The following is an 18,027-nucleotide window of genomic DNA, read 5'->3' on the forward strand; positions in this document are numbered from 1 at the left end:
TTCCTGTTTCTCCTTCGCTTAAATATGAGTCTCCTTGCTATGTCACTTCCTGCCTGGATCACCACTTCTCTACTACATTTCCCAGAATCCTCTTTGACTCCTACTCCCGTCTACTTGCTGTCTCATTGGCCAAACAGTATTTTATTTAACAATCAATAAGATAAACATACACAGTACATTCCCCATCATTTCCTCTTTTCTGTCTAAATAAAAAGAAGGATTATTATCTTTTATAATAGCTGAAGAAAACTATAACCATAAGATCAGTCTTCAACCCTTCCAAATACCATAGAATTCTACCGAAACTCTAGCATTTGGGTTGAAACATCTCTTTCTATGTAACTGAGAAATCCAAGTTCCTCTGTAAATTTGAAGCACATGGTCTTCAGCCTATACCAAAGCAAACTCCTCACACTTCTCAGTTTCAACTAATATTTTTTTCTAAGTCTGGGCCGAGTCAGTAGATTATGATTTATAGGAAATTTCACCCTTAGAAGTAGCGATGAAAATGACTTAAGAATCAAAATCATGTCCTTGATATTGGAAAGTAACTACACTTGAAAATAACTTTGAATTGAATAAGGCCACATTAGGAAAATATGATTCGGAACCAATATTATAGTAATTACTCATAAATGAAATAACTGCAGGAATTATAAATGAGATTCTGGTGGAAAGGCCTCTAATTGTAATTTAGTGTGCACCATAGCATTATCAGCTCAGTGTGTTACTTCATCATATAAAAGAATATCTGCTAATTTTCACTAATAAGCACATGACAGCTCTTCAGACTCTTTCATTACAGCTGATTAACTGTAAAAACAGTAGATATTCCTTTGTTGGAAAAAAAAAGAAAAAGTTCATATCCTTTCTGGAAGACAGTAGAAAACAGTTGCGTGTCTCTGGCACGTGATCCCAAACTATTATTGAGGAAGTCTGGGGAATTTTAAGTGGCACTTAAAAGAAGGCCTGGCTTCAGTTCCTCTAGTCCTCCGCTATCGTCCCCCCCCCCCCCCCCATCGATCTCATGCATGGGGCCACACGTGATGTGGTACTGACTTTTTTGTAATTTCAACAGGGGGGAAAACTACAGGGATTCTGTTCCGGTCCCCACTCGGACACCCCACTCGGACCCTTTTGTGCACATTTTCTAATTTAGTTCTCAAATGGCCAGAGGACGGAGCACCCTATAGCTGCTTAGTAGATAAGACGCCAAGGCTCAGAGCTTGGCCGTGACTGCCTCAGGTCATCCATCCAGTTGTGTATGACAGAAACAGGAGACAGTCGAGCTCACATTACCCTCATCTGCAGGGGCTTTAACAAGCTCAGGCAGGAAGCAGCAGAGTGGCGGAATACATGCTAAAGGTTTAAGGACTTGAAATTGAAACTGCAACCCACCCATGTCTTCAGGCTTAAGGACTTGAAGTTGAAACTGTAACCCACCCACGTCTGTCAGGCACTTTGCAAGGCAAAAGCCCCCTAATTTTCAGTATTTTCCTGTCCCCGCATGAAGGGACACAAAGCAAACTGTCCAACAGTCTTCCTTCTCGACGGTGGAGCTCCACAGCACGTCTAGAGAGCCCTCTCTGCAGCTCTGCTATTCACCTCACATACAGCAGAGTGGCCGGGCAAAGCCAGACAGTCTGACCTTGGGGATAAGGTGTTTGGAGCTGGCTAATGAGGCGTGCCATGGCACCGAAAAGAGAAAGGGCAGCAGTCCCCAAAGAACTGACATGAGCAGTGCAGCGTGGAGAGCAGTGAGTGAGTGAGTCCCTCGCAGGACTCAGGTGCTGTCTCCACAGGTCTGCGGGGGGCGTGTGTCTCGGCCTCACTCTCAAGTCTGCACAGACATGCTAATGAATTGCAACATGCAATGTCTATTTCCTCCAACTTGATGATTTGGGACTTAGACATTTTCAGAAAGCCCTGGGTGCCCTTAGGTAAAGTAAAAGTAGATGCCCTATTAAATGTAAACAATCCCCTGGCTCTCTTCCTCCACCTTTCCTGAATGCATGAACCCCTCCTAAGACAAGACATTCTGTCACCAGTGCTCTTAATGGTGTTGGGGACACCCTCTTAAGGATGGGTGGATGGGTGGACTTATACATATACACACACAGGATAAATGGGTAGATAGTGGAGAGACAGATGACAGATTGAGTGACAGAAAAGTGATACATGATGATAGACATGGCAGAATGACAGATTGATGCTATATAAGTAATAAATGATTGTGGTAAATATTAATAAGAGATGAGTGTTAGAATCATACTTACACAGAAGACAGATGATTGGGTGGATGAGCAGATAGAGAAATAGCAAGATCTTATATCTATTCATATTTACATTGTTCATTACCTTGTTTAGGGGCAAAGGGTGGGTTTCTGGTCAAGGATCAATTGCCACATGGATATTGTCATCTTACAATTGAATTATGACAACACACACCTAAACATTCAAGCAATGATCATTATCTTTAATGATGTAGAAATCCCTCAAGCATCAACATCGGTTATGATTGAACTATTAGAGATTTCAGTTCAGCAAAATTCCAGATGTTTATCAAACGGGAGGAAACGAGAGAAAGTGTGTGCACGTGTGTGCATGTGTGAGTGTGCGCGTGTGTTAGGGTTGGGGGTATCTTTTATAGCCAGCCTTACTCCAGAAAGGTCCTGCATGCTTACGGACCCGAGACTACTTTACCAGAGTGCAGACTTCACCATTGCTCCTTCCAGGAAGATCTCCAACACGTGGCTGAGCACGGGCTGGTTCACCATGACAATTGCTCTGGAGCTCTGTGACAGGATCGATGTTTACGGCATGGTGCCCCCAGACTTCTGCAGGTAGGACTGATTCTGCAAGCATTCTCCTTCAGCTGTGCAGTGCAGGGCTTAGAAAGACTCTGGTTCTGAACACCAAGCACAAAACAAGTCTGAGTATCTTCTCAAGGCAACTAATTAGCAAGTCCCAAGTTCTGGCTCTAGAAACCGCATTTAATTATGTGATATGAAATACTGAAAGTTTTTGTTTGTACTCCTACAGAATTAATCCATCTTATGGCCTTCACTTGTCCTCTGAATATTTATCAGCCAAAAGCAGTGCAATAATTGCCATAATTTTAATGATGAACAGGCATTAAGAAATATGAGTTTCTTTTTCATTTGGAAGAGATGCAATCATTTTAAAATCAATTCATGGGGGCAATTCCTTGGGTGGAGAGGCTTGTTTTCTGAAATTAAAATATCCCTCTGGGTCTCTTTCTCTTACCACATTCTAGCCTTGGTTCACACTTGTAAAACCAAAATCACAGGCATGATTATTTGGGTCTATTCCTTAAGGGCAGTGTGCACGAATCTCTGCTGCTTGATGACCAAAGTCCCCTCCCGACCTGTGCCCAGGCAAAGTGTGCCCAGCCAATGAAGCACCAAGCACTAATCAAGAGCTTGGTTTGCTGAAAGTAGCCTGCTTGAAATCATGGTGGAATGTGAATGCTGAGGCCAATCAATTCTGAAAGCACCTTAATTTTCAGGAATGCCCATGGCCTCCTCATGACCTCACCCCTAATTTTCCGATGGTCAGACCTGTGCAGGGGTTATTTACATACATCAAGCAAATGCATGCTTGCCTATCCATTCATGATTTTAAACCTAACAGTGCCTCAAAGGTCATGGTGTCTTCAGGCAAAAAATATACTTTGTATATAGCAAGAATGAGGAATGAGGGAAAGTACTTAATTTCTGTTAGTCACTGTTAGCCATCTCTCTTTACTAGAACATGCTACACACTCTTATGGGCAACCCATAAAGACTAAGAATTTATTCCACTCTCGGTTCTACAGGCTGGCCTGTCCAAGATAGAGGGGTTGTGATGGATGAAGGCCAGGACATAACACAATGTGAAGGCTAAGTGCTGTCAAGTTGACCTAGGGGAGTGAGGACATCTTTGAGTATGACTCTGAGGGTATTTGCCTGTGAGGATTAACTAAGGGGGACAGTGCAGTCCCTTGGCTGCAGTGAAGGTAGAAAAAAGGAAACCACCTGAGTCTGAGTGGTCCCTTCTCTCTGTCTCCTGACATACAGGATCTCAGCTGTTCTTTTCTGTTACGTCCTCCTTGCCATGATGGCTGAACCTTCTGAATCCAGGAGTCGAAATAAATCATTCCTCATTTATGTGTCTCAGTCCAGGTGCTGTGGTCATGGTGATGCAAAACTAGACAACTATATTACAAGACAGGTATAGACAAGAGACAAAAAAGTGTATCTTGTAAACGACTCACTTTCAAGACCACCCATGGATCCACTAATCTGTCCAGAAGGACAGAGAGAACCCTGGTGACCTGACCCAGCAAGCTCTTAAATATCCTCCCTGGTCGTCCCTCTTGTTTTCTGGGAGAAGGTATGGTATGGGTCTCCCGGTGTAGCCCAGGCTGGTCTCAGAACCACCATACTCATGCCTCAGCCTCCTGAGCACTGGGATTGTAGTCATGCACCCTCATGACTGTCTGGCCCTCTCCTAGACCCTCCAACATGGCGATTAAACTCTGAGGTTAACTCTGGCAGGTGCATTCAAGCCACAGCACGTCTGTTACACTGTGCCACGTTCTTCTTATTAACACAGAGCTCCAGCACAATAGGACTCCTGTGGTATATAAGAGTCAGTCACAGAAGAGAAGAAAAGTTGTGGACAGGAAAATCTTGGGCATAAAGGCATCCCACACCAGGTCCAGATCGAAAGGACCAAGCCCAGCATGGATGAGCCTAAAGCAACCTTGAGCAAGTCACCTCATTGCAGTGTCTCACTCTTCTGGACTGTAGAAGTGGGTGTGTTGACAATGGAATCCACTCTAGAGTGTGTGGGAGAGTCGTGTGAGCTAATGCGTGCAAAGTGTCAGACAGTGAAGTGTCAGGTGGCATCTCCCAGGCTTGAGCACTCCTGAGTGAAGATCTGTGTGTCTGTAAACTTCCCATCGCTGTGGCAAGGTACCCAGTGGCAGCGCCCTAAGCAGGGAAGGGTTTGTCTCATCTCACTGTATGAAGGCACAGTCCATGCTGGCAGGGAGTCATGGAGACAGGAGCCTGAGGCTCTGCTCATGTTGTATCCACTGAAGTAGAGATGGATGCAGGTGCTCAGTTCACTCTCCTCCTTTTCCAGTTCAAGGACAACCCTTAGGAGGATGCCATCCACATTCAGGGTGTGTCTTCCCATCACAATAAACCAATCTCAAAACTCCCTCACAGATATGCCAGGAGGTCTATCTGCTAGGTTAGTCTAGATCTTGTCAAATTAATCACCAGTATGAACCACCACAGACGAGAAGACAAAGAGAGACACATACTCATGCCTACACCCACCCTCTATTTTCAACATATGTTGACTGAACGACTAGGACCCAGTTCCCAACTATGTTGAAACCATGAGCCTGGCTTCCCTTCTGCAAGGTGGACACAGGAGAAATAAAAAATCAATACAAGCTGGCTACTGAGAGTATGAAGAGATAGAGAGCAAAGTGTCCTGCATACAGTGCTCAACAGAGACGACTGTATATCATTAATCAACCGATAAGTTAAGATTATAGTGTCAGATATACAAGTAGTTAAAATTCTCACAAGCACTATTTTGCACTTGCCTAGAAAGATATCAAGATTTTTGGTAGAAGATTAAAAAAGCAGGGCTCAGCTGTGTCATCCCAGATGGTCGCTAGCCCAGCCCACATCAAACTAAGAATGAGCATGGATGTCACTCTCCATGTGACTATTAAATGGCATTTTCCACAGTCCTCATCTAAGTATCAAATGCCTTTTGAAAATGATATCTTCTTCAGAGAATGGAAAACCAACCCAGGAGTCTGCCTCTCTCTAACTGGACCATTCTGCCTTGAGCTGAAGAGTAGTAGGGACCCCAGCACCACACACACACCCTAAGCTGTAGGGGCTGAGATGTACATCACAAGGCTAGTGATGGTTTGGCCTGGTTTGTGTGGTGGTGGCCCCAGAGCTGGCTGGATGCCCCAGCAGGTGACCTCCATATGGGCCGTCTTGTGTGTTCCATTCCATGTTTGGAGCCTCAGGGTGCTGGGCCATGGATGTTCACTCTCCTTCATACAGCAAGGGCTTTTTAAACATCAGGGAGGGGCGACTGTCCTCTACTCCCTCTTCAGTGGTCTAGACAAAGTTCCCTATGGTAAAACAAACCATTTCTGCCTGTAAGAGAGTTGTGACCTTGAGAAGATGCTAGTGGCCTCAGCACTGGTCTTGAGAGTTTATGATGAGCCCACTGGTTTCAGGGAGAAGTGTTCATTAGTCTGAAAGTGGGGGACCCATGGGCACACTCTGTAAAGGTGTCCCAAGGGCTCAACAGTGCTCAGCTACAGAGGGGAGCTGGGCACTGGGAAGGAAGGACAGAGATGATCTTCAGTGTCAGCTGGGTCACTTTTCTGACAGTTGCACACTTAGGGCCACCAGCTACATGGGGAGCATCACAAGGACCTTCCCAGATCTAGCCATTAAAACCCAATTGGTCCCACTTGATCAGAGTTTAGTCACAAAGGTCAGAAGGGTACATGGTGGTGTCTGTGGAGAAACTGCTCGCTCTGCCCATCAGGGCATCCTGAGCTTTTCTGAAATATCCAGCCTTAGTTTTTCAACTGAACTTGGAGGTCGCCCCCACCCCACTTGACAAGGGAAGAGCCTCCCAGACCTGTATAAGTGGGCTGTTGTGTAAGATTCCTCTTCTCCAGAGGGCCCCTAGCGAATAAGAAATTCAATAACCTCTCTGGTCTGAGGTACAATCCGGCTGTTTTCTAATCTAACACAATGTCCATGGCTGCTTAGGACCGTGTAGATGTCACTTGTTTGTTACCAGGAAAACTGAAGTAGGGAGAGACAAAGAAGAGCACTGACTCTTATATCAGACTAGCAGCCCGGATGGTAGTGACTCTGTGCCTGGACCAGCAGCCTCTGCGTGGTGTCAGGGCGGGGGGATTTGGGGCAGGGGGTGGGTCTAGAAGTTGAGCAATCCACGAATCCCCAAGGGCTTGTGTAGAGTGTAGGGTGGTGTAGGAAGTCCCTTTCCAATGGCCTGACGGGAGGTCTGGCTGTTTATTCCACCCCGTGGACCTCAGTTACTTTGAGCAGTCATTCCATAACAAGAACATTCCTAGTAGCCTCTGAAAGCATTCAGTAAACAGGTGCTTTGGGAAGAACACTAGTCTCATATTCATATTCAAAACCCATTAAGGGAAGTGCAGATTCAGAAACGGCCACCGTGGTCAATAAGGAGAATGGCGAGCCCTGGGAATTAACTCCTGGCCGGAAGCAGCTCCTCTCCCTGAGCCTGTTCCTGTCATAGCCTCAAACTGCTCTTGCCAACTGTGTTTGTTTTCCTTTCCAGCTGTCCCAGGGCTGGTAGATCTCACCACAGTCCTGGCTCTTACCATTTGACACAGCCCAGGGGCTTCCCAAAGCCTCTAAGACAGAGTTCATGCCCCCTAGCTCAGTCCGGCAGCCCTTCAGGATGCTCCTTTTACACACTACTCTGGTCCTGTCTTCTCCACCCACACAGATGTATCTCAGCCATGCAGAAAATCTTATCAGAGAGCTGAGCCTACAGACATCCTCCCTGACCTCAACATAGAAGGTCTATTTCTTTCTTCATTTACCTGGAAACTGCTGGCTCTTCCCTAAGTAATGGCTTCTATTCCCTGAGCACACACCCCAAGCCAGCCATGAGTTTACAATAAACAATGGATCGATTCATCAACTCTTGTGATAATCTGAAGTGTAGTGCTGGCCCCCGTATTTACCTGAAACAGCTGGCCAGTCAGGGTCTCGGAGCTGATAAGGGACAGAAGCAGGATTTGAACAGAGATCAATACACCTGAAGAGCCCACATTGTTAACCCTTCCTGTGTAGCCACCAGAGCCCAGCTTCCACTCCTGAGTGAGTCAGCCCTGTGGGCTCACTGTGCTTAACTGTCCCTCTGCTCTGCCCAGCTCATGACGGTTTCTCCAGCTCCTTCATTTACCCATCTGTTCCTTAAGAGGGGGCAGTGATGTCTCAGTCCGAATTTGTGTCTTTAGACCGTGACATCATGTCCAGAACATGGTGTGTATTCAGTATAAATCAGTTCATTGACAAGCCAAAAGACTTTCCCTTGGGAGTTTAAAAATTTGATCTGGAGGCTAAGAGAATGTATTCCTCAGTGGTGAGGAATACATTCTGTTATTTCAAAGAATCTGAGTTTGGCTCCCAGACCCCACAGCAGGTGGCTCAGAACCTCCTGAAACTCCAGCTCTGGGACTCTAGCCCCTCTGGCCTCCACAGGTACCACCACATGACACATACATTCAGACACACATACATTAAAATTAAATCTAGAGAAAAAAAGAATTTGATTGAAAACATCCATTGCAAGTCAAATAAAAGGCCATGATGAATGAAAGGTGTAATTAGCAAGCAGTAGGTTCATACTTTGTCAGCGGAGGCCAGTACTGGACCCTGCGAGAGGGGCTTGAGTGCCGGCCCCCGCCTCTCCTCCCTTAGCAGACTTCATATCCACCAGTGTTAAAGAAAGCCGGAGGGAATTAATGGCGTGCTGCCCCAGTGACGGCATCAAAATGTATTATTCTGTGTACGGTAGACCCGTAAATCATGCTATCTCCAGACAGAGAGCCAAATACATTCTTCGAATGGACTATAAATTTCAGGGAATCTCTGTTATCCTTGCTTTCTAACCTAAGTTATGGTGGGTATTTCTAATCCCATTTTCCTTTGTAAATTATTTGCAATAATAATGGGCCAAGCATTTAAATTCTGCCCAATAATCTTATTTCTGGTCATACTTAGCGCATTACCAAGTTTACAACTCTCTGTTAGCTATCATTTCTTATTAATTAGTGGAGTAATGACTCAGAGTGATCACTGTCATGGAACTAAATTAATATCTCATCCATAATGTGAAGGACATCTCAAAGGTATCATGAATACTGGAGAGTTGATTCTGCTAGAATTATTAGCTGGCGACCATTAATAACTCTGCCAGCAGAAGCGTCAGGGAGAGTTCCTACTTGGCCATAGTCCACTGAGTAGAATCTGGCACTTAGGGTGGCAGGTAGGTACAGAGTGTTGATGCCACCTGTGTGGCTCATGCTCAGTGAAGGGTGAGACTATAGTGTGCTTCGTCCGTGGCGGCTCACTTCTTCCACCTTTGCCGCAGCTTAGCTAACCCTTACCTGACACTGTCTCCATGACCTGCTGCCGCCTAGGGGTGGATCTCTCTGTAGCAGCATACTGCCATCCAGGAGTCACTGTGGCTTGCTCTCCGGTGAAGAAGGGTAAGCAGCTGGGGGTTGGAGCTCCTGCTCCCCAGATGCAGTGGTAATGCCACAGGTTGCCAAGGTAACCAGCTGATTTCTTTCTACTCAGCAGGAAATCCAGGTGGCGCAGTGGGTCCCACAGGAAGAGGCAGGACTGCCTGTGACTGCTTTTCTCTCTCCAGAGGGAGCTGGCGCAGGCCAACTGCAGAGTAACTCAGGCACACCGCCACTGTTAATTGCACTCCGTTCTTCAAACATTTCCTAAGTATCAGACACGCTGGGTACCATGCCAAACACAGAAGTGTGTCTAGAAAGTTCCTGGGTTCTAGGGAATAGGGAAATGTGGTTTCTGACTAATTTTGAAGAAGCAAATAGTTGTAAAACAATATTAGACAAAAAAAAAAAGTATGGCCTGGTGAAGATAAATCAGGCAGATTTCCCACGATTTTCTTCAACTTTTCTTGTCATCTCTGTGCCTTGAGGTAATGGTGTTTCCTTCCTCTGGGCCGAGGGCTCTATGGTCTACTTTACAGGAAGGTCAAGAATTCTCTAACGGTCCCTTCATGGGGGATGGCGAGGAAAGAACGGCCTTGCTTCTACTGTCTCTTCAATGTGAAGACGTTGTATTTTGAGGTAGAATGATCTGAACCCTTGAACTGAAGTATCCCTCCCTAATATTATGATAACCCCCCCATTATTCAGATTACCTGCAAAACATTTTTTAAATGGAACATTGCAAATCCTGATGACATTTATTTATATTGGTGAGCAGAACTGTACATGAACCTGTCACCTGCTTAACACACACATAAATCACACCGAGTGAGCACTGCTCAGAAGGTCCCCCTTGGAGGTCCTTGGGAGGATGTAACAGCATAACCTGTCCCGTACTGCCTGTGGCTGGGCCAGGCAGAAACATGGGGACCATTAGTATAGAAACCTCACTGGGAGACAGAAGTTTCTCCACAATATAAAACATCTCTTTTAAGAGTGATGTGTCCACAGTGAGCTCAGGTTGATCCCTATCTTGGCTCTGAAACTTCTTTAGTTTTTCTATGCCTAAGTTTAGCATGTGCCTTACAGGGTCATTGAGGAGATTAAATGTGTTAGTATATGGAGAGTGCTGAGGCTTCTGGACTGATACGGTCAAGTCTGGCAACTTGGGTGGTCCCTGAGCAGATTTGTGTGCCTAAATTCAGGCACTGAGCTCTTCCTGAGGGCCACACACTAATCTGTGTGGAAGCTTCACCTGAGAGGAATGGTTGAGACACAATCGAAGCATGTGGATTAAGAGCTAAGGTACTTGCAATGGCAACACTGGCCTGAGTGGATAGGTCAACCAGTGTCCCTTGGGCTGGAGTGGATAGGTCAGCCATGTCCCCTTAGGCTGGAGTTGATTGCTCAGCCAGTAAGACAGACTTGTAGGCATAAAGACCCAAGTTGGAGCCTCAGAACCCATGGGGGGCGGGAGCTGGCACAAGCTTGTGATCCCAGACTAAAGAGCAGAGACTGAGGATGCCTGGGGTTTCCTGACCATCCAGCCCAGTCTGCTTGGTGTCCTCCAGGCCAGTGAGAGACTGCATCTCAAAAAATACAGTGGAAGGCACCAGAAGGACAGTAGCTGAGTTTGTCCTTGTCCTCTACAACACACACACACACACACACACACACACACAAACACACACACACACTCACACACACAAATACACACACACACACACAAACACACACACACACACACACACAGCACACCTTCTCTACCCTGGCTGTACAGATAGAATAGAAAAGAATATCATAGGGAGTTTGTTTTGTTTGTTTTAAAATACCTACAGAGATAATAAAATATAGTCTTTATAACATATTTGTTTAAAATAGTTCAGATTTACACAAAAGCTGCCAAAGTAGTACATAAAGACTCCATTTGCCCTTCATCAAACTATTTTGTGCTGAGATTTTGCATAACTGTAGTCAGATTACCAAACTGAGGCATTATCATCAGTGTGACACTCAATTAAACTCCAGACTTCAGTGAAACCTTCTGTGACTCTGCTAATAGCCTTTATCTCCTCCAAGACCTCTTTCAGAGGGTCAGCACTCTTACCCACCCTGCCATCAGGCTCTGCAGATCTCTCTTGTCTTCCACGACCTTGTCACCTTTGAAGAATATTGCTGGGGGCTCAGGCATTATGCAGAATTCCCCACACACCTGATTTACCCGATATTTCTCTGTGATTAGGCTGATGCTACTCATTCCTGGGAAGGGGGCACAGGTGTGGTAAAGTCCTTGTGAGCATCTCCTATCAAACCAACACAGGGACACTGTGTCTTATTACTAGTGATGCTAAGGCAGGGTACTGGGGACATAAGCAGGGGGAAAGGTCCTCTGCCTGGGATCTGGTTGAAGTCTTGCCAGCATCTCAGAGCTTCTTCATGGCCTTTTGGGAGGCAACTTGAGAGCCACTAAAATGGTACGAATGGCTAATTCTGGGATAATTAATCGCTTATCTCCCGTGAGGAGCCTGTATCCATGCTTGGGTATGTCTCACTTTGCCTACGCTCTCTTGCAGAGCACACACCTCTACTTGAGTGTGTGTTACTTTCTTCTGCATGCCGCTCTTTCCTTTAGTCCTCATGCTTAAACCTGCTTTAAGAAACACCATTAATAGTATCAGCAACTTTGTTCACTGAACTGTTGAGTCCTGAAATCCCTTTCAGAATCACAGCCACAAATCCCGATTTGGCCTGAGCTGAGGTCCAGGAAAACTCCTCAAACTAGAGAGGGCAGAATGTGGTCCTGTGTCTCTGTCCTCTCACTGCTAACGGTCATTTGATTGGCAGAATTCCTGCCGAATTTACCCATTGTACAGTGACTATTTTTCACGTGGTCATTAACACATATCTCAAGGGAGATCCATTAAGAGCATGGAGATAACATATTTCTCTCATCTCTTTCCTACCAATGGTTTGTTGGCATGCCTTGCTTTCAACAATTGCCACACCGCCCTAGGAATGATTTGGTATCTCCTGGGTTTTATGTTTCTATATCTATTAATTGGAACTCTTCTGAAATGGCCGGCTACTTCTCCATTTGTTAACTATTTATTCGGTTCTTTATTGCAATCCTCATGGGGCTGTAGATATTTATTTTTGCCTTGTGGGTTTTGTGATCCAATATTGCTATTTATTTTGATGCTCAAACCTAAAGACACTTCAAAACCCACTTGTGCTATGACCTCTCTGTATGACATTGACCAGAATCCATGAGAGCAACATGCTGGATGATTTCCTTCCGTGTGCATTACATGTTAACCCTTTCCTGCTCCCTCTAAACAGTAAGAGCAACCCACCCTCCTTTGGCGACTCTGCAGAACTCACTGTTGGTTTGAGGAAGTTAAGGCAGGCAGGCAGGCCTGGGCCAATCTGCCCCAACGCAGCCTCTTCCTCTCCCTTGGCCCCAGACATTAAGTCCAGCAAAGTATTCCTTTGAACACAGCCTTTGCATATGGAAATTCACAGACACTGATGGTTTTCAAGGGGTGAGGAAAAGGCAGGTTGGAAGTACAGCAAGGGGGAATGTGGCCTGAAGCAAGGGAAGACTTTCTGACTGGAAAGGCAGATTGCAGCTGACGGCAGACTCCCATCCTAGAGGGCAGCTCCTACTCTGCCTCAGCTCTGCATTCCCAAGCCCAGAAAAGGACTTTTCAATCCTTTGGACAAAATGTTCAAAGATGAAAACAACTTTCACTTTCATGAGTGGCCACTTGGACACCTGAAACCATGACACCCAAATACACAAATCTAATCTCACTGTAGGCGATCAATATGGAACCCAATAAGTTCCCATTCAAAGAGATGGTCCTCTTGAATAAGGAAATTGATCCCCAGAACCCTTTCGCCGACTTCCAATTACGCTCCATTCCTAGAGGCTGCATCAGCCATGGTATTTTTAGAAACCTAATTGTTTCTTTAGTAGATAGACGCCAATAAGATGACTAAAACCTGGGTGAATCACATTTAAAAGCTGAACTGATATGAAAGAAAAGATTAACCCCTGTAATAGCATGGCAGATGAATTTGGCAGCCTTCCCCAGTCACGCCATATGAACCCGCAGAGATGGATTTCACACATCTACTCCTTGGTTTTTATCATTTGCTTGTTTGAGTTTTGGTTTACTTATTTATTTATTGCTGTTTTATATTTGCTTTAGAGAAGGTCCCACTCTATAACCCAGGCTAGCCTTGTACTCACAGTGATCCTCCTGCCTCAGCTTCTGAAGTGCTGTGATTACAGGTGTGATTTACCATGAAAGCTCTTCTGTCCCCTTTTGTCTGTTGGTTATAAGTAGGGCCAGTTCCTACCTGAGCTTTCTCCAGCATGGATCTTCTGTATTGGAAATGCTTTCTACATTATTCCAGGCCTAGGATAAGTATTCAGTGAAAAACTGCAGTGGTTGACAGGACAGGTGAGCAGTCCCTGATCCAAGATGGGCTTAACTTAGAGATGCAAAGGGTTAACCCAGCACAGCATCTGGGCTGGCAGTACGAAAATAAATCTCTCTTCCTGGAACAACTTTAACCTAAGAGGAGAAGCTGCCCAGAGGTTTATTGTTGTCAGAGCCACAGACTTGACACCTCTCCTGATAAAAGACTTCGATCTCTGACCCCTGGAAGGCTGCTCCTCTAAAACTCATTTGAGTATTGATCTCCTGCAAAGAAAAAGAATAGGAGGTAGCTGGCAGGAGGAGGTCTTGGGGATCACTTATCTTAGAGGAAGGTGAGGATAAGCTGGGGATAGCTGTGTGGATAGCTCTTCTTAGAGGAGGGCCTCGGGCATCGAGTGTTGAAAGGCCAAGGCAAGAGCCTTATCCTAGCAGGAGTGTCTGACCTTTTGACCTTGTAACATACCATTGTGGAGTACACACGTGTTAGGCTACATTTGTAGCTATCTTGGGATATACATGGCAGCAGACTGGACATGACTAGTGGCTCAAAACAGCAAGGGTTGTGTGATGAAAACCTTGAAGGAGCTACCTGTCTATAGTTTCAAGCCCAGAAGTGGGAACAGTGTTCTAGGCCAGAGACTAGTCTGATAACAGAGCACATTTATTTGTCTCCTTATAACAAGGCGCCCACCACACACACAGCATCCATATGCTAGAACTGGGTCTACCACCTTGAAGAAACTGATCAAATGTTCTTATCTGAGGCGGAGACAGAGGACAAAGTGAAAGCACGTCAGGACTGTCAGCCTACCCCGAAGGGATGGGAGTTGAGAGTTTCTGGACCCAGGGACCTAGACTCTGGACATGTGATCATCTGCAAGAGTGGGAATGAAACAGTGGCTGTCTGCTGTCTGTTTTCCTTCTTACCCCCATGAAACCAGACTTAGAATCACTAGAGGAGAATATTCTGTAGTGGTGTGGCATTCCACTGCTCATACCTTCCAAGGACAGAAACTCAAACATTGTTTATTACCGCTGTACTAGGCACAGTCCCAGAAATGAGATAAATCCCTGCCCTCACTAAATAGGTAAAGAACAGCAGTTTCAAGGAGATCCGTACACTAAGGAGGCTGACATGTGGAGTGAGGGGTGGAAGGTGAGGCACTGAGGGTGTCTTAGTGACTGTCTATGCTGTGATGCGATTCCAGGACCAAGGCAGCTTATAACAGAAAGCACGCCACTGGGGGTTTGCTTACAGTTTGTGGGGGGAGGGTTAGTCCATGACCATCATGACAGGGAGACGTGGTGCGGGAGCAATAGCTGAGAACTTATACCCTGGTCCATACACAGGAGGCAGAGAGAGGGCGCCTGGGCCTGGTGTGGGCTTTTGAAAGCCCCAGTCCCCATCCCCAGTGACACACTTTGTCCAACAAGGCTATACCTCCTAATCCTAAACAGTCCACCAATTAGGAACCAAACATTCAAATATTTGAGCCCATGTAGGCCATTCTCATTCAAACCCCCACAAGCAGGATGCATTTGATTGCCCACATGGAGAAGTGGCTATCCTCAAGTACAGAGGTTCTGAGGTGGGACGAGGTTGGTACAGCCAGCAATCAGAAAGTCCAGCATGCCTAAAGCAGAGTGAGCAATGCCGGGGTGGCTTAAGGCAGGACTCCACAGAGGAGCCAGGCCATGCCTCACTGGGAGGCCCCTGTGGAGACAGAGTGCAGCGGTGAGGAGGCAAACACTGGCTCCGGGGAGTTGAGTAGCAAGTGTGGCAACTGGAAACAATGGTACAACGATGCACACATACCGTCCTAAAGCCAGAGACAGGAACATCGACCGCATTTGTAGGCCCTGACACTGCCCATGTTTTACAGCCTCAAATCCCTTTTGGTTTTCTTATTGCTTCAACACCAGCAAAAACATCTGCTGAAGTTCATTTGATGAGAAAATTGTGATTTGTGTCCGTCAGATCATAAGAATAACATCCTTCTTGAAGTGGTCAATGAAAAGGCACATTTTGTGTTGTGTGTGGTTTGGGCTTTTGTTTTGCTCTGCTTTGCTTTAATAGTTACCTCACTTTCCTCCCCCAGGGATCCTAAGCGCCCTTCAGTACCTTACCATTACTACGAGACTTCGGGACCCGATGAATGTACAATGTACCTCTCGCATGAGCGGGGCCGCAAGGGCAGTCACCACCGTTTCATCACGGAGAAGCGGGTGTTTAAGAACTGGGCACGGACATTCAACATTCACTTTTTCCAACCACACTGGAAACCAGAGTCACCCTCTGTGAACCATGCGGAGGACAAGCCTGTGTTCTGAGGAGTGCACTTGCCAGATAGGAAGGTGTGGTGTCCACACCATCAGCCAGGAGAGGAAGGACTTGAACTCCAGGCAGGGGATGGGAACTGGACAGTGGTGCCCGTCAGCACCATGGACAGAACCCCAAGGCCAGAAAAAGGTTCTGAATGAATACATCCTAATGAGTATCGTCTCTTCGAAAGGGAAACTGAACCCTCGATTCAGTGACACTGCCATGGCTAGGAACACTCCAGGGTGGAAGTATTGCCTTCGAAACCGAAACAGGAACCTTCCATTGCATTTCTTTACAGACAGACATCCACCTGACCCACAGTCTTTGTCATTTGTCAGACCCTGTGATTTGTAAAAAGCCTGAAAGTAAGGACATGTTTCTGAAGAGCACATCTCCAATGATTTTCATAAAGCAAATGTCTGCTATTTATTTATTGAGAGTTTTTTAGTGTACTCTAGGCAGTATTTTTATAGATTATGTGGCAATTTATTCTTCCTGACTCTTTAATCCTGACGGTGGTTGGAATGGCCTAGAATTGAGCTGATGAGTTACTGCATTCACAATGCTCTCTATTAGCTTGGAATCCGTGTGTGACGTGGAAATGTGTGGCACTGTTTGAACCCCTCAGCTTCAGGCAAATTGCTCTTTCATAACGAGAACAGCTATAACGCTTTCTCATGTACATAAATGTTCAAAAGAGCAAAATTGAAAACCAAAAACTATGTTATTAAAACAAAAAGATGCTAATGAGAGGGATTCAGAGACACAATAGCTTTCTTCAGCAGCAACGGATACAAGCAATTTCTCGTTAAGCTCTGCTTTCCTCATCTTTAGAACGTATCAGAAGATCCCTTAAGTTCCTCTTGCAAAGCTAAGATTGTACACACCCCTTGCTGACCTCTATGGGGACTGCACACTTGGACTGATGGGACCCAGACAGCAGCTGGGAGCGTCAAGTCAGGGTGAAGATGTTAGGGTCCTCTGGCGGAAATCAGGTTTCCTCCCAGGCCTCTCTGGTCTAAACTCCATCCCTTGCCTCTCTAAGAAAGGGAGAGAAGGAGGGAGGGGTGGAGGCTTCTGGATGCCCCCTGACTGTGAGTGCCAAGAGCTGCCCTTTTCTGAGAAGAGAACACAAAGACACTCCCCAGTTCACAGCTCACTGCCCCATGAGCTGCTCTGGCCCACTGGGTAATATGAGGGATTCACTCACTTCATTCAAATCCAAGATCAATAGGATTACATGTTTTCATTTTAAAAAGTTATATTGCTCAGAAAAGTAAGAATATACTAGACTTTTCCTCGTATACTGCCAAAGGAGCATTAGTGTCTCTAGTGACAGATTTGAAGGCAGCAGCTAATGTTGTGAGGGAACAGGCACTACTTTACACACAGGACAGGGCGAGTCTCATATCACCAGTTCTTCCCCTCTTCTTAATTAGTGATAATGCCCCTTTCCCTTTCATTAACTACAACTATTAATTATGCAGAGTACCATTGTGGAGACTCAAATATAGTCCAGGTATTCAGACAGCAAAAACAAAGTATTATTGTGGTATGGCTTGGGTTATTAAAAGTCAGTAAAATTGTTTTGAAAGTGTCTTCTGAGGTTTTGTAGGAAAATGAATTTTATCCTGCCACAGTGGAACCTTTTTCTTTTCATGAACACAGGAAGAAGGGTGAGAATTGCACACAGTGATTGACAGGTCTCCTTCACAATCCCTTGAAGAGATTATTTGTTGAAATGTAAGCAGTTCCTTTAACAATTCCTAGACTTAGGGAAATTTGGAAAAGTCTACCTGCCAGAATGCAACTCTGTTACCTGACCCACTATTGCACATGTCTGAGCATCTCTAGGTTTTGTGGTTTTCTTTTTTAAAAGGAAGAAAAAGCCCACAAAGAGCCTCAAGAGGAGCCCATCCTTTGTCATTTCTTTTGTCTCAAATACTCAA

At 45.6% G+C, this 18,027-nt stretch overlaps 1 protein-coding gene across 1 annotated transcript in view; it reads left to right on the plus strand.

Moving 5' to 3' along the window:
• St6galnac5 (ST6 N-acetylgalactosaminide alpha-2,6-sialyltransferase 5) overlaps window positions 1-16,086 on the plus strand; it is a 159,949-nt gene extending 143,863 nt beyond the window's left edge. Inside the window, exons 4-5 of the mRNA XM_027395179.2 lie at window positions 2,736-2,843; window positions 15,855-16,086. Coding sequence (XP_027250980.1) covers window positions 2,736-2,843; window positions 15,855-16,086 — 340 coding nt within the window. The remainder of the gene's footprint in view (window positions 1-2,735; window positions 2,844-15,854) is intronic.
• The last annotated feature ends 1,941 nt before the right edge of the window (window positions 16,087-18,027 follow it).

The sequence above is a fragment of the Cricetulus griseus genome (genome assembly GCF_003668045.3).
Source record: "Cricetulus griseus strain 17A/GY chromosome 1 unlocalized genomic scaffold, alternate assembly CriGri-PICRH-1.0 chr1_0, whole genome shotgun sequence".
NCBI lineage: Eukaryota > Metazoa > Chordata > Mammalia > Rodentia > Cricetidae > Cricetulus > Cricetulus griseus.